The sequence below is a fragment of the Haematobia irritans genome, chromosome 1, assembly GCF_050003625.1.
Source record: "Haematobia irritans isolate KBUSLIRL chromosome 1, ASM5000362v1, whole genome shotgun sequence".
Lineage (NCBI taxonomy): Eukaryota > Metazoa > Arthropoda > Insecta > Diptera > Muscidae > Haematobia > Haematobia irritans.
This window is the reverse complement of record NC_134397.1, coordinates 29223566-29241822: the sequence shown is the minus strand read 5'-3', so window position 1 is coordinate 29241822 and position 18257 is coordinate 29223566. Positions and strand designations below refer to the sequence as shown.

The 18257-nt window shown below is 33.1% G+C and overlaps 1 protein-coding gene across 2 annotated transcripts in view; it reads right to left on the bottom strand.

Moving 5' to 3' along the window:
• The window catches only part of dpr15 (defective proboscis extension response 15), an 87291-nt gene that overhangs the window by 22963 nt on the left and 46071 nt on the right, over positions 1-18257 (bottom strand). For both annotated transcript variants that reach the window (XM_075289711.1, XM_075289712.1), the window contains 2 exons: positions 13249-13483; positions 6503-7479 (listed from right to left, as the gene is read on the bottom strand). In XM_075289711.1, the coding sequence (XP_075145826.1) occupies positions 6503-7479; positions 13249-13483 (1212 nt within the window). The remainder of the gene's footprint in view (positions 1-6502; positions 7480-13248; positions 13484-18257) is intronic.

Sequence of the window (18257 nt, the reverse complement as noted above, 5' to 3'; positions counted from 1 at the left end):
ATTTATAGGGTTTGTGCAACATGTGGTCATTGTGCGAAAGAAATGAAGCGAGGACGTGTGCTGAGTACGATTGTGCTGAGTCCTGTTGCTATGTCCATGGTCTGCGACCGAAATGTTTTTTTCCTCTCAGGGCTTCAGTATAGAGGTGTGCAGGTGAGTAATATTTTGATCACGCACACTCACGACGGAGAAATCTTACTCACGCACACTCACCGACGATATTGTTTGGTAGGACTCACGCTAACGCACACTCACGAAAAGAAAATTTGTACTCACGCACACTCACGCACGAAAATGTCGTGACTCACGAAATATACCGTGACTCACGAACTAGTTTTTGAGTAATTTAACTTAGCGACGAGTCTGAAAATATGAGCATTATTAAAATCGAGAGCGTTATTACATTCTTAACATCCCAGGTGTCACTAAAATTGGAAATGAATTTAACTCTTAAACGTTTTATGTTGGTGAGCCGGATTATTTTCGTGAGCGTAAATCTTTACTCGCGCACACTCACGAAGATAATATTTTCGTGACTCACGCTCACGGACGACATTTGGGTTTGTTAATCACGCTCACACACACTAAAGCCGTTGCCATGAGCGTGACTCACGACTCACGCGTGAGTCACGAACATTTTCGTGAGTCACGACAATTTTGTGTCACGTGCACATCTCTACTTCAGTACTGTATTTAGGGCATTTTCCCTACAATATTCGTCATTTATTTGGACCCCAGGGTCGATAAATATGTGCGGAGAGCAATCATCGATCGTTACGGCGGCAAACACCACCATCGGCGGCGCTTGAGTTCTGTTGGCCAATCGTAGGTGTACATTTTTAGTGTCTCATACACATTTTCTAAAACAAATATAGATTCTCTTAATGTCAGTTTTCACCTACTGCCTTCAGATATATATAGACGAAGTTTTCTGAACTTCTCATGGTGTAGGTAATTAATAAGCTATGCAGTCCTCTTTGAGAGGTTATTATTAATAAGAATTTTTATTTATATTTTCCTCCCCAACATACCTCCTCTATATATACATGTATGTATGTACTAAAACATTTTAAAATAAATCTTTCCTCCATTACCATTGACAACCAATTTTTTCGTCCAGTCCAGTTTGACCTATAAAATTAAATTCATTTCAATTTACTCCAATTATCTCTCTCTTTTTCGATAGAATTGAACAATTGTGGCACTGTGCACTGGGTGGACACTTTCTTCTGTCGCCAGTAGTATTCAATTGGACAAATTGTTTGAACAGTCACATTCTCGTAAATGTTCAAATGGGTATACAAATTGGTAACAGCAACTTAACTAAGAGGAAAACTGATAGATATATATGATATTCTTTTTTTTTTTAATTTATGTGTATAAAAAAATAATTGAAAACATTCATGCATACATAGTAGTGCAATAGGACAAGGTCGAGACATATGGGACTCAGAGTTTATGCAAGAATGAGTTTTCAGCTGAATTTCAATTGCGGCATTTCAAACCGAATCTGATTGAGTGGTTTTTTAATGACAACTTTTGAGTTAACTTTTTTTATTATGTCAAGCGGATAATGAAAGCTTTCTGACATTAGATTCATGTAGAGGAGGGTATCTATGGTGTTTTTCGTTTTGCATGTCCCGCAAAAATAAAAAATAAACTTTTAATGTATTTTGTTTTTAGAGAATTAAAAGATAGTTTATTTCATTTAAAAGTTTTTATCCCAAACTAAAACTAAAGGTAGATATTAGTTGACGTTGGAGAGACTATGGCTTTTGAAAGTTATGTGAATGATATGCTATTCAGTAGTAAAACTTTTTTCTATATTTTTATTTTGTAGTATTGATTTAATTTTCTTAAATGGAAGTAAATATCAAATTTCCTGTCGTGTGGAGTTTTATGTACCTTTGGTCAGGAATAATGATACGCAAGAAATAGTTAACAAAATAGTATTAAATAAATCTAATTTTGAGATTCAAAGGGTTCGATAGTAGATTTGATCTTTATCGAGTTAAATACCTATAAACGATGATATGTTAAATTTATGCTTACTTTAATTTATTTCTATTGCAACAAAATATTATATTGTATGAACCCGTAAACTAGTGTAGCACGGTGTAACACGGTTGCCACTCGAACTAAACTTGTAGAAAATTTTACCAAAAAACTACCAAACCAAAAATAATTTTGTAAAATTTTATATCTATAGAAAATTTTGTCAACATTTTATTTTTTTATTTATATTTTATTCCAACACCAAATGTTGTCAACATTTTATTTTTATAAAATATTTCGTCACAACTTTAATTCTATAGAAAATTTTGTCAAAATTTTATTTTATAGAAAATTTAGTCAAGAAAATGTTGTCAAAATCCTATTTCTATAGAAAATTTTCTCAACATTTTATTTCTATAGAAAAACTTTATTCCTATAGAAAATTGTGTCAAAATTTAATTTCTATTCAAAATTTTGTCAAAATTGTACTTCAATAGAAAATTTTGTCAACATTTTATTTCTATGGAAAATTTTCTCAAAATTTTAGTTCTATAGAAAATTTTCTCAAAATTATATTTTTATAGAAAAACTTCTCAAAATTTTATTTCTATAGAAAGTTTTGCCAAAGTTTTATTTTTAGAGAAAATCTTCTCACAATTTTATTTCTATAGAAAATTTTCTAAAAATGTTATTTCTATAGAAAATTTGGTCAAAATTTTATTTGTGTAAAAATTTTTGTTAAATTTTTAGTTGGCAAAATCGCCCAAAAAAATCAAGAATTCTATCAATATAACAAACAGTAACAATCCAAAATTAGCATTTTCAAGAAATATAATTTATAGAAAATTTTGGCAAAATTTTATTTCTATAGAAAATGTTGGCAAAATTTTATTTCTATAGAAAATGTTGGCAAAATTTTATTTTTCAGGAAAATTTTTGTCAAAATTTAATTCCTATAGAAAATTTTGTCAACATTTTATTTCTATAAAAAATTATGTTAAAATTTTGTCAAAATTTAATTTCTATAGAAAATTTTATCATAATTTTATTTCTATATAAAATTTTGTCAAAATTTTATTTCTATAGAAAATTTTGTCAAAATTTTATTTCTATAAAAAATTGTGTCAACATTTTATTTCGGTAGAAAATTTTGTCAACATTTTATTTCTATACAAAATTTTGACAAAATTTGGTCAAAATTTTATTTATGTAGAACATTTTGACAAAATTTTATTTGTATAGAACATTTTGTCAAAATTTTTATTTCTATAGAAAATTTTGTCATAGGAAAAGAAATGTGTTTGTTTTGAATTTATTTCGGCATAAGCCGGTTATCATACAAAACCTTTTTTCGGGAGGTTCAAGCGTGGTTCATTGTTGGGTTTAATGAACTGCCTGAATTTCTTCTGATAATTGGTTGATAGTTTTGCTTCAAGTAGAGGATGCTGATGAGGAATGTGGTAATTCCGAAACGTGCGTCCATCCAACCATCTTGCAGTCTATAGGGCTTTGCCCAAATAAATTTGACAATCATACTTTTCCTCTGTTGGTTAAGCTACACTTGTAGTTTAGTCAATGCATGGCTTTAAGCTGAGATCAAAAACAACAATGACGATTGAAGAGAAGCCAACAATAACAAACAAAACGAAAATTTTATTTCTATAGAAAATTTTGTCAAAATTTTATTTCGATAGAAAATTTTTTCAAAATTTTATTTATATAGAAAATGTTTTCAAAATCTTATTTCTATAGAAAATTTTCTCAAAATTTTATTTCTATAGAAAATTTTGTCAAAACTTTATTCCTATAGAAAATTTTATCAAAATTTAATTTCTATTGAAAATTTTGTCAAAATTGTACTTTTCTATTGAATTTTGTCAAAATTTTAGTTCTATAGAAAATTTTCTCAAAATTATATTTTTAAAGAAAAATTTTTCAAAATTTTATTTGTATAGAAAGTTTTGTCAAAGTTGTATTTTAGAGAAAATCTTCTCACAATTTTATTTCTATAGAAAATTGTCTAAAAATGTTATTTCTATAGAAAGCTTGGTCAAAATTTTATTTGTGTAAACATTTTTGTCAAAATTTTAGTTGGCAAAATCTACCAAACAAATCAAGAATTTTATCAATATAGCAAACAGTAACAATTTAAAATTAACATTCTTCAAGAAATTTAGTTTATAGAAAATTTTGTCAAAATTTTATTTCTATAGAAAATTTTGTCAAAATTTTATTTCTATAGAATTTGTTTTTTCAACATTTTACTTCCATAGAAAATTTTAGCAAAAATTTTACTTCAATAGAAAATTTTGTCAAAATGTTATTTTAATAGAAAATGTTATCAAAATTTTATTTCAATAGAAAATATGGCAAAATTTTATTTCTAGAGAAAACCTTTGGACAATTTTATTTCTATAGAAAATTTTATTAAAATTTTATTTCTAAAGAAAATTTTGTCAACATTTTATTTCTATAGAAAATTATGTCAACATTTTATTTCTATAGAAAATTTTGTAAAAATTTTAGTTCTATACAAAATTTTGTCATAATGTTATTTCTATCGAAATATATGTCAAATCGGGAGGTCGGTCGAATCGGATAAAATTTGCGGTTTCTGGAAGTTCAAGAGGTATCATAGAGATTGTGGAAGTTTTCTGATTTCATGAAGAAGGGTTAAAAACTACCGTTTCTAGAAGAAAAATCGGTAGATGGGTCTATATGGGAGTTACGCCAAGCCACCGTGGTGCAATGGTTAGCATGCCTGCCTTGCATACACAAGGTCGTGGGTTCGATTCCTGCTTCGACCGAACATCAAAAAGTTTTTCAGCGGTGGATTATCCCACCTCAGTAATGCTGGTGACATTTCTGAGGGTTTCAAAGCTTCTCTAAGTGGTTTCACTGCAATGTGGAACGCCGTTCGGACTCGGCTATAAAAAGGAGGTCCCTTGTCATTGAGCTTAACATGGAATCGGGCAGCGCTCAGTGATAAGAGAGAAGTTCACCAATGTGGTATCACAATGGACTGAATAGTCTAAGTGAGTCTGATACATCGGGCTGCCACCTAACCTAACCTACGCCAAGCCATGGCTTGATATACACCATATAAGGTACATGCAGTTGTGATGTGTGTGAAGATAAATTCGAATTTGAAATTTGCAGCAAAAACTTAGCCGAGACACAACCCATCACTTTAAATACGAATTTACTTCTTCAAATTCGAATTTGAATTATTACTATTTGGCTTGCTATGCAACAACTAAGCTGCGTGCGGTATAGAAACTAGGTTCATTGGAAAGGGCTTGAGCTCAACTTTCAAAGTCTTCATTATATAAGTATTTGTGAAAAGCGCAAATTGGAAAATACTTTTTCAATAAATTTTTACAACAATTTTACAAAACTAAGCCTCGTGCGGTATGGAGACTAGCCCTTTCCAATGAACCTAGTCTCTATACCGCACGTGGCTTAGTTTTAGCTCAGTGGGCTCCGTTGTAAAAATTTGTTGAAAAAGTATTTTCCAATTTTCGCTTTTCACAAATACTTTTCTAATGAAGAGTTTTGTGATTATGAAAGCTGAGATCATGCCCTTTCCAATGAATCTAGTCGCTATACCGAATGCGGCTTAGTTTTTGGATAATAAGCCAAATACTAAAAATCCAAATTAGAATTTAAAATCCTAAATTCGAATTAAAAAAAAATTGGGTGCTGGTTTGTGTCTCGGGAAAGTTTTTGCTGCAAATTTTAAATTCGAATTTATCTTCACGCACATTAGTTGTGGTCCAAAAATACCTCTAGATATCAGTGTTCTGGAACATCGCATAAAAATTATGGCTTCAAGATGTGCATGCTTCCATGTTTCAATATATTCCTATGTAGACCGATCTCCCGGTTTGACTTCTTGTGACCATGGAAATTTAAAGCATGGAGATAATTTTATATAAATTATCCTCATTGAGCTGTGTCAAATGTTTCGATATTTCATTGTAACTCTGTTACAGAGCAATTGCCCTGTTTGACTTCCTGGTAACATTGAAACTGATTTCGTTGTGTTACAAATGAAATTGGAGTTTTTTGTATACTTCCTATTTAAGGTTGGAGGCTGATTTATTGCTATGGCACTTATTTGTTTTTATTATGTGTATTTAATAAATAAATTTCCTAGAAATTAGTCAATTAATTTATATTAAAAATTGTTTGTGGCATTTAGTCATTATTTTTATTTATTGTAATTTTTTTCTTGTTTTTGGAAATACATATGGTACCGATATCAGAGATTTCCATGTAAAAAATTTTGTAAAAAACATGTATAACACTCTCTTCTCGATAGGGGCCAACTGGCTATGTGAGTGTTAACATGTGTGTGTATGTGATATTTTATAGCATGTCAAAAATAAATACAAAAATAAAAAAGACCCCATCAACACAAGAAGAAAAACAAAACACAAAAAAAAAACTACTAGAGCAATATCAAACAAGAAACTAATGAAGAAGAAACAGCAAAATCAATTACCGTAATCTGCTTAACATCCGTAACTGTCATCAGTGTTGACAACATCATGTTGTAGTTTCGTTCGGCAGCAGCCGCCACAGATTCAGGCGTTTTTATTGATGGTAGCCCACTAGCATCGGCGATGATAGTTGGCCCCTGTGAGAAGTCATCATCATCTTCATCTTCTGCAGATGTTGGTGCGGATGATGTTGTTGCTGTTGTCGACTTCAATGTCGCATCCGTTGTGATGGTGGTTGTCGTGGATGCTAATGGTGTTGGAACCACTATAACTGATGGTCCTACTAACGCCACCGACGCTGTTGCCGTTTCTGATGGGGAGACCACAAATGATGGGCGAGATGAAACCGTTGATGTTGTTGCCTTATGTTGGGATTTTGTTGGTGGCATTTCTGGCATTGATGAGACAGCTTCAGGTTGTATTAAATTTGGGTGGTATGGGTGTTGGTATGTGGTAGATTCTGACGCCATGTCTAAGAGATTACCATTATTAAATGATTGCGGAGTTATGGATGTAAATACATGCACTGCAGGAATTTCACTTCCTGCGCTTATCAATGATGAACTACCACCATCACTAACACGGCCATCACGATGGCTGGCTGGTAGTGATGATGCTGTACTACTCTTGCTTTTAGTGGTTGGCAATGATGGTGTGGTTGCCTCACCAGAGGCTTTACTATTGGTAGCCATTGGTGTTGCTGTGCTACTACTACTACTACTCGTGCTAGTGCTTGTTGGCCTTGCTGTGGTCGTTGTAGTTGTGGTTGTTGTTGTTGTTGTGGTATCCGGTGGCAATTCAATGCGTTCAATTTCTGTACGCCATCCTTTACGATTATGCAAATATATTTGCTTTTGATTATAAAACCAATTAATGAATAATGGTGGCTCCAAAGCTTGGCTAATTATGCACAGCAGTTTCACTTGACTTCCGGCTTTCACATGACGTGTGGGTGCACCGATTAATTCCGTTTTGGGCTCTATTTTATTACATATTGTGGTAGTCGTCGTTGTTGAATGGTCACACACATACATATGGAATTTTTGGAAACAGCATTCATAACCACATCCATCACCGTAAGGAGAATATGAAAAAGAGGAAATTAAAATCATATTTACTTTAAGTGTCCTGCGGATGACAACAGATGTTTATCACTGTGAGTATGAGAGAAAGTGCGAGAGAGTGAGAGAGAGAGCAAGAAATCATAATGGACCGGAATGCAACATAAATTCATTTGTATGCTTATACATTCCTATAGCCATTCACTCACCCATTCATTCATTCATTCATGTTGCCATTCATCCATTTAGGGCTTCTTTTATTTTCCGTTTGTCTTTTTGCTTGCCGTCGGTCTGTCTGTCTGCCTATTTGCTTGATGGTGTATTTGTCCTACTGTTTGCCGGTTGACTAAAGTGTGATTAAGTGGCATCATTTTATTACGAAGCCACTGATGTGACATGAATATGGCAACAACAACAAAAAAAATATCAGCAATACATTCAATATGGTGGATTTTTTAGGTCCTTGCATGACGTAGGCCTTAAAGGAGGCGCAATAACTACAAACCAATTTTCGCATGGTAATTAGAGGGCATATACTGATATCGCGTTCAATTAGATCGGATAAAATTTGTTCCTCCAAGAGACTATGGAAATCAAATCTAGGAATCAGCTTATATGGAGACTGTGTATAATTATGGTCGATATGGGCTAGTTTTTACATGGTTCTTAGAGGGTTTTTATTAACATTACGTACTCAATTTCAACCTGTTCATATGGAATTTATTTTTCCAAGAGGTTCCAGAAATCAAATCTGGGGGCTATATTTAATTAAGTACCGATATCGACTAATTTTTATATGGTTTCTAGAGGGCATATACTAACATCACGTACCTAATTTCAATCTGTTCGGATGGAATTTGCTCTTCCAAGAGGAAGAGTCCAATATGGCCCAGATAAATATATAATTTAAATCGTCAGCTCTGATGTAATCTTACATTTTGAGATAGGGTAAAACGCTTTAAGATCCGCTTGGGTTATGTTGAAAATATGATACAGGTTTCAAGCGATCCTATCGTTCTCTCTCTAGATTTTTATACCCTGAGCTACACTGTGGAACAGGGTATTATAAGTTAGTGCATATGTTTGCAACACCCAGGACTAGACGAGAGAGGCACATGGTGTCTTTGGCAAAAATGCTCAGGGTGGGCTCCTGAGTCAATACAGCCATGTCCGTTTGTCTGTGAACACATTTTGGTAATCAAAGTCCAGGTCGCAGTTTTAGTCCAACCGACTTCAAATTTAGCACAAGTTTCTGCTTAGGGTCAGAATAGAACCCTATTGATTTTGGAAGAAAATGGTTCAGATTCAGATATAGCCCCAGAAGCCAGAGTTTTACACCGATTTACATGCGGAGAAGAAATATGATCACCCCAACCATGTTCCAAGAGCAAAATGTTACTTTTTTTACGGAAAACATGTAACAAATTATGTATCTGATTTCGGAAAGCATGTTATGTTTGGCAAGACAATAATATTTTTACTACAAAAATGTTACATGGTCGCTGTGAAAAAGTAACATGGTGCTCTTGAAACATGTTTGAGGTGATCATATTCCTTCTCTGGGCGTACTTGAAATTTTGTACAACGAGTACAGTTAGTAGTGTTGTCAAGTGTGTTAAATTTGATTGTTATCTGTTCTGATATAGATATAGCTCCCACATATATCTTTCGTCCGATATGGACCTATATGGCCCCAGATTTTTATTTTTGCACAAGCAGTGCAATTAGTAGTATCGTTAAGTGTGCTAAATTTGATTGAAATCGGTTTAGATATAGACATAGCACCCATATATATCTTTCGCCCGATATGGAATTATAAGCCCCAGATTTTTACCCTGATTTGCTTGAAATTTTGTACGAGGAGTACAATTAATAGTATCGTCAAGTGTGCTTAATTTGATAGAAATCGGTTCAGATTTAGATAAAGCTCCCAAATGTATCTTTCGTCCGATTTAAACTCATATGACCACAGAGGTAAAATTTGTAATCCGATTTAAGTGAAATTTTGCACAGGCAAATTTGCTTGCCAAATTTGCTTGAAATCGGTTCAGATTTAGATATAGCTCTCATATAAATTTTGTCTGATTTCGTCAAAAATGGGCAAAATACCAACATTTGCTTTGTAAAATCGCCACTGCTAAGTCGAAAACTTATAAAAAATGACTTCAATTTTCCTATACTTCTAATACCTAAAAATTGCTTCAGATTTAAATGTTTCCCATATTTTTTTATTAACAGTGTGTTCCACCCCAGGACATTAGTCAACTTAAATTTTAAGTCTATATATTCTGTGGAAGTCTAGCAAATTTTGTCCAGATCGAGTTAGATTTAAATGTATTTATATGGCAACAAAAGCCTTTATATACATCACCCACCACATTTGACGGATTTTATTTGGTATTGAAAATGTTTATCTACGAAGTGGTGCATGGTATAATATAGTCGGTCCCACCCGACTTTAAACTTTCCTTACTTGTTTTTAGCTAATTTCCATTTTTCCCAATCCCTGTTGATCTACGTTCTGCACTATATCTTCTCTTATGCGGCGAAATCCATATCTTCTGATTACTGGTGGCCCATGTCCCCGACTAGAGTCCCACTCTCTTTCAATATTTTTTTGTTTGGGTTACCTTATTTCTGTGTCTGTAGGATTGAACTGTGGTCTGACAAAAGGAAAACGAGTTTCGGTGTATGCGCCCAAACCAATTCTTTCTAAAGTTATTTGCAGTAAAAGTTATTTTTCATTAGTTCTATCCCAAGGTTAGTTATAGTGGTAGTGAGCCGTTTTTCAAGCTCACTTAAACTCTTCAGTCCATTATGATATCACACTGGTGAACTTCTCTCTTATCATTGAAAGCTGCCCGATTCCATGTGTAGCTCAAAGGCAAGGGACTTGCTTTTTACAGCCGAGTCCGAACGGCGTTTCATATTGGGGTGAACGCACTTGAAGAAGCTTTGAAACACTCAGAATTGTCACCAGCATTATTGAGAGGGGATAATTGACCGCTGAATTTTATACCCTCCATCATAGGATGGGGGGTATATTAACTTTGTCATTCCGTTTGTAACACATCGAAATATTGATCTAAGACCCCATAAAGTATACATATATTCTGGGTCGTGGTGAAATTCTGAGTCGATCTAAGCATGTCCGTCCGTCTGTTGAAATTACGCTAACTTCCGAACGAAATAAGCTATCGACTTGAAACTTGGCACAAGTAGTTGTTGTCGGATGGTATGGAAAATGGACCATATCGGTCCACTTTTACGTATAGCCCCCATATAAACCGACGCTCAGATTTGGCTCTGCAAGCCTCTTGGAAGAGCAAAATTCATACGATCCGGTTGAAATTTTGTACATGGTGTTTGTACATGGTCTCTCACAACCATGCAAAAATTGGTCCAAATCGGTCCATACACGCAAAAAAATAATTCTTTCTTCCCAAACGAAATTTTAGACAAACAAAGTTCGTTTCTCATTTGGTTTTCGCTGTAAGGAAGTGTATTTGGAAGAGAAGTATATACTTTTTGTGATAAACGTTTATTCTTTTCCAGGATGTAAAAACAATTTCATAAAAACTAACTCAAAAAAAAACATTGTTTTCTTGCTAATTGCATTTTCCCTCACATCCACGAGGATTTTTAGTTCTTAACACCTTTTCCTGTAATACCAACAATGTAAAAGAAATTATACGATTTTATAAATTTTTAATTTTTTTTGCCTTTCGCCTGGACGGAGAATCGAACCGCGGACCATGCACTTTGTAAGCCAACACACTAACCACTGAGCTATGTACCTGTTATGGTCATCAATAGATAATTATCCATATAAGTTATATTTATATAGCATAGCTTGTGGCGCCCACGAAACGAATAAACAAAGTTTATTTAACAGAAACAAACACTTAGTTTGGCAGTGGTCTGACTCTCATGCCAAGGGTCGTGGGTTCGATCCCTGCTTCGACCAAAGTTTTTTTTTTTTTTTTACATACATTCTACATATGTTCGGAAGATTCCGAAAAAACTGTTCAACATGACATTGTACTATATTAAATTTTGAACTGTAAAATGTGTCTTATTAAAGACCTAAAGTCAGAAAAGAACAGTGTTTGATATAAACGAAATGGGCTGTGTTGTTGTTTCAAAAATAACTTTTTTTATTGAAAAATAAAAATTTTGTAACAAACGAATTTTTTTGGTGATAAAAGTTTAAAATTTTCGAAGCAATTCAAAAAACTGTAACACGTTTTCCAAACGTTTTTTTTTTTTTTGCGTGTATTTGTATATACCCTCGATATAAACCGATCCCCAGATTTGGCTTGTGGAGCCTCTAAGAGAAACAAATTTTATGAGATCCGGCTGAAATTTCGTACATGGTGTAGGCATATGGTCTCTAACATACATGCAAAAATTGGTCCACATCGGTCCATAATTATATATAGCCCCATATAAACCGATCCCCAGATTTGTCCTCCGGAGCCTTTCGGAGGAGCAAAATTCATCCGATCCGGTTAAAATTTGGAAAGTGGTGTTAGTATATCCATATCGGTCTATAGTTATATATAGCCGATCACCAATCACACAAAAATTGGTCCATATCGGTTCATAATCATGGTTAGGTTAGGTTAGGTTAGGTTATGTGGCAGCCCGATGTATCAGGCTCACTTAGACTATTCAGTCCATTGTGATACCACAGTGGTGAACTTCTCTCTTATCACTGAGTGCTGCCCGATTCCATGTTAAGCTCAATGACAAGGGACCTCCTTTTTATAGCCGAGTCCGAACGGCGTTCCACATTCCAGTGAAACCACTTAGAGAAACTTTGAAACCCTCAGAAATGTCACCAGCATTACTGAGGTGGGATAATCCACCGCTGAAAAACTTTTCGGTGTTCGGTCGTAGCAGGAATCGAACCCACGACCTTGTGTATGCAAGGCGGGCATGCTAACCATTGCACCACGGTGGCTCCCTAATCATGGTTGCCACTCGAGCCAAAAATAATCTACCAAAATTTTATTTCTATAGAAAATTTTATCAAAATTTTTGTTCTATAGAAAAATTTGTCAATATTTTATTTCTATAGGAAATTTTGTCAAAATCTTATTTCTGTAGACAATTTTTTCAAAATTTTATTTCTATAGAAAATGTTGTCCAAATTCTACTTCTATAGAAAATGTTGTAAAAATTGTATTTTGTCATAATTTTATTTCTTTAGAAACTTATGTCAAAATTTTATTTATATAAAAAATGTTGTCAAACTTAATTATATACGTATTTAATCGGCCTTTTTTGGTTTAATATATATAAATAAAAAAAGGTGTTAGGAAGTTTTAAGATACCTTGCCATTGGCAAGTGTTACCGCAACCCAAGTAATTCGATTGTGGATGACAGTTTTGAGTTGTAGTTTCTTCGCAATCCATGGTGGAGGGTACATAAGCTTCGGTCTGGCCGAACTTACGGCCGTATATACTTTTCTTTTTTTGGTTTTTTGGTGGATAGATAGAGGGATAGAGACCACATTTCATTTGCAGTCCTTTTGGCAAATCAAGCAAACATAAAACTCTTTTCGGGGGGCCCCTTTGTCAAAGTCCTTGCAACTATCTCTTCTCATATACATAGGTCGTTCTTATGTCTATGTCAATGGCTGTATTTTTGTGCCCGTCCGTCAGTGTGTGTATTTACTTACCGACCACATGTAGATATACAATGGCGCTGGCTTTTGGCTCCGTTGATACTTGGCACTCATATATGCCTGCATCCTTTAATTGCACATATTTGATTTGCAACGACCATCGCTCGGGGTTTACACTGAATATAGATTGAAATCTCTGATCGGCGATAAATGTAGTTTGGTCAACGGTAAGTATGTGACCATCACGCACTCTTAGCCAAGATATGGGCTTCTTTACCAATTGTTTTACCTACAAAGACCACAAGAAAAAAAAAATATATACATACAGGAAAATGATTATGGATATACCAAGGATCTTATGAGCTAAATGGGTTTTTATCAAGTTTGCCAAGAATACAGAAATTTAAAGACTCTAAATTGGATATAAATATGAGATGAAAAGATTTGGAATATTTTCTGGCACTTATCATCACAGCAGTTTATTAGTGAGATATACACTTGTGCTGTTTTATGTCAGGAGAAAAAAATTAGCATTTTCGACATCGTGTTTCGTAGAAAAAATTGGACCAAGGCGCTTGGGTTATATTCAGGGTGTATGGAGAAAGTCTCTCAAACGTGTTTATTGCACAAAAATAGTTCGCAAAGTTCAAAAATGCAAACTTTGACCATGAAGGTACGCCACAAAGAAGATTACCTGCAGAACGTCGACATCTGCTTTCATATGTCGACATGGATATCTGAAGACAGATATTTGCCAAAAAATTTAAAAAAATTAACATTAGTACGGTAAGAATATTGATTTGTGAAAAATAATTACGAATTTATTTCACGGTGTCCAAAACCGACAGTTAACCAGATTCCTTGCAAAAACCGAACCTGGATGCTGAACAAATGAAGGCTCCGGAGATCAAATTTTAGGTAGGTTTAGGTAAAAGAGATCCGATATGGCCCATTGGCAATACCTACACCAAGTTTCAAGCCGATAGCTTGTTTTATTAGGAAGTTAGCCTGATTACAATAGACGGACGGAGGGACATCGCTAGAACAACTCAGAATTTCACCATGAACCAGACTACAAATATGGGTCGGAGACGAAAAAAGTGTGCTACTTTTGTGCCACTTTTTATGACTGGCGACAATTTTTAAAAATCATCACCACTTAATTACTATTGTGGTTGGGTCTTCCACTTACTGTGGACATTGTATTAACTTTTTTCTAAATTAGGAACTTTTTTGTTATAATACAATTATTTTCACTCCACATTATCCTCTTTGTACTGATTTGTACATTGATATCAATGAAATTTTTTTTCCATGTCAACCGCATTATAACGAAGTAGGTACAAAATATCAATTTATTTGAAATGTAATTTAGTTCAAATAATCCAAATAAATATGCTATGCTATTTAACTGCATTTAATTACACATTTTAAATTTAATCTTCAATGGCAAACTTTTAGAATACTTATGAAATATATTACATATTGTATGAATCTGGGCTTAATATCACAGCATATTTTATTGCAATGCATTTTCCCTCCTCCCACCCTACATTAATTCATAGAAAAACTTATTTTTCTCGGTATATTGTCCCAGTAGTGGATGTTGAATGAATGCAGCATTAATAGTTTTTATACAATTGGAGTTGATGTCATAGAATACTATATAGGAACTTTTCCACATTCAACTCAAAACTGAGTATACTCTAAGGACAAATGATGACTAGAACGAACGAAGGAACGATAGAACGAACAAATCACAATGAAACCATAGGAAGAGAAGAGACAAGAAACTTTAATAAATAAATCTGCCATAAAATGCATTTCCGTGAAATTCTCTCTCATCGCAACTCTTCAAATAAGAATATAGCACCAACAGTTGAGTAGCAGGAGCAGCAAAAGAAGTAAGAACAACAACGATAGTTGGTAGTCACTAACAGTGATGAGTTTTTTTTTTTTGGCTCCTTTTCCTTAGCTAAAGTGATTTTTTCCTATGAAATGCCCTACATTTAGAAGTTGTGGTTTATATATTTACTGATTTAATGTAAATATCATCTTCCTGTTGCAGGAAAAATATGACTTTGATATGATGATATTTTCTCCCCTATACATGGTAATGGATGGTAATAAACTAAATCATATTTCGAGACAAATGTGGAAATAAATATTTGTCAATACAGCTATTTCTTTTCAAATGAATACTTTTACAATCAAATGAATATTTTTTTTTTTTTTTTTTTGAACCAAACAAGTAAGTAAGTACACTGTATCATTCTGTACAATTATATTTTCCATATCATCTGAAATCCACTAAAATTTTTGGGAACTCTAACATATATAAAAATGTATGTCTTTTATATATACAATACCCAATAAAACATATCAAACTCCTCTCTAAAATAGACAACTTTTGCTATATTATCGCATTACAATTAACCTATCACAGTCGCAACTGTAGACCGTGTTAGAACTCTTCCGAAAGGTTTCACAGTTTCTCTGCAACTAGCTGAAATGATTTGGACAGAATTTTATACACTTCTTTTTTTTATTTATTTATTTATTTTTATTAATTTATTCATTTTTATTTATTTATTTATTGTTTTTGACAAAAATTTTTATGAAAATAAAAATTTGACAACATTTTTCATAGAAATAAATTTTGACAAAATTTTTTATAAACATAAAAATTTTAACAAAATTTTCTAAAAATATAAAATTTTGACAATTTTCTATAGAAATACAATTTTGACAAAATTTTCCATAGAAATAGACATTTGACAAACTTTTCTATAGAAATAAAATTTTCACAAAATTTTCTATAGAAATAAAATTTTCTATAGAAATAAAATTTTGAAAATATTTTCCATAGAAGTATAATTTTGACAATATTTTCCATAGAAATAAAATTTTGACAAAAATTTTGTTTAGAAATAAAATTTTGACAAAATTTTTTATAGAAATAAAATTTTGACAAAATTCTAAATAGAAATAAAATGCTGACAAAAGTTTCTATAGAAATAACATTTTTACAAAATTTTCTATAGAAATGGAATGTTGACAAAATTTTCTATAGAAATAAAATTTAGACAAAATTTTCTATAGCAATAAAATATCGACAAAATTTTCTACAGAAATAATAAATTTTGACTAAAATTTCTATATATATATAAAATTCTGACAAATTTTCTATAGAAATAAAATTTTCACAAAATTTTCTATAGAACTAAAATTTTAAAAAAATTTTCTCTAGAAATCAAATTTTAACAATATTTTCCACGGAAATAAAATTTGAACAACCTTTTCTTTAGAAATAAACTCTTGACAAAATTTTGTATAAAAATAAAATTTTGACAAAATTTTCCATAAAAATAAAATTTTAACAAAATTTTCCATAGAAATAAAATTTTGACAAAAATTTTCTATAGAAATAAAATTTTGACAATACTTTCCAAAGAAATAAAATTTTGGCAAAATTTTCTATAGAAATAAAATTTTGACAAAACTTTCTATAGAAATAAAATTTTGACAAAATTTTCTAAAGGGTGATATGGTCAAAATATCCGAATTTCCGGGCCTCACGCTTGACACCTGCCATCAGATTTTGTACAGCCACCTTGTCCACCTTCTTCGCCGCAGAAAGCCAGTTTGCCTTGACCTGCTGCTCGTCCTTAGCAGTTTTTTTTGGTCTTCTTTAGGTTCCGCTTGACAATAGCCCAGTATTTCTCAATTGGGCGGAGCTCTGGCGTGTTGGGAAGGTTCTTGTCCTTGGGAACCACCTGTACGTTGTTGGCGGCGTACCACTCCATGGCCTTTTTACCGTAATGGCAAGATGCCAAATCCGGCCAAAACAGTACGGAACAACCGTGTTTCTTCAGGAAAGGCAGCAGACGTTTATTCAAACACTCTTTCACGTAAATTTCTTGGTTGACAGTCCCGGAAGCTATGAAAATGCTGCTTTTCAAGCCACAGGTACAGATGGCTTGCCAAACCAGATATTTCTTTGCGAACTTTGACAGTTTTATGTGCTTGAAAATATCTGCTACCTTTTCCCTTCCTTTTGCCGTATAAAACTCCTGTCCCGGAAGCTGCTTGTAGTTGGCTTTGACGTAGGTTTCGTCGTCCATTACCACGCAGTCAAACTTCGTCAGCATCGTCGTGTACAGCCTCCGGGATAGCGCTTTGGCCGTCGTATTTTGTTTATCATCGCGATTTGGAGTCACTACCTTCTTGTAAGTCGATAGTCCGGCTCGTTTTTTGGCTCGATGCACGGTTGTAGACGATACACCCAGCTTATTTGCGGCATCTCGGAGAGAGAGGTTAGGGTTTCGCTTGAAACTACCGGCAACTCTCTTTGTCGTCTTAGCCGCTTCCGATTTTCGATTTCCCCCCGATCCAGACTTCCTGGCTGTCGACAAACGTTCCCCAAACACTTTAATTACATTTGTAACGGTTGATTTGGCAACTTTTAGCGATTTTGCCAGCTTTGCGTGCAAGTAGCTCGGATTTTGATACGCTGCTCTTCTTGCTTGGACGGCATTTTGACAACTGAAGAGTGAATTCCAAAATCAAAATAGAAGCAACATTCTACACACACACACCTTCAAAATGAGGGGTGTTCAGGTTTTTTAAATGCAAAATTGAAAGAAATACGTCAAGTTTATATTGACCAAATTTTGACCGTATCACCCTTTAAAGAAATACAATTTTGACAAAATTTTCTATAGAAATAGAATGTTGAAAAGATTTTCTACAGAAATAAAATTTTAACAAAATTTTCTATAGAAATAAAATTTTGACAAAATTTTCGATAGAAAAAAATATTGAAAAAATATCTATAGAAATAAAATTGTGACAAAATTTTCTATAGAAATAAAATGTTGACAAAATTTTCTATAGAAATAACATTTTGACAAAATTTTCTATAGAAATAAAATTTTGACAAAGTTTTCTATAGAAATAAAATTTTGACAATTTATTTTAGAAAATTATTTTAGTATTTCAAATATAATATATTACCATCTCTCCTATTAGCGATAATGTTTTGGGTGTATGAATATCCCTTG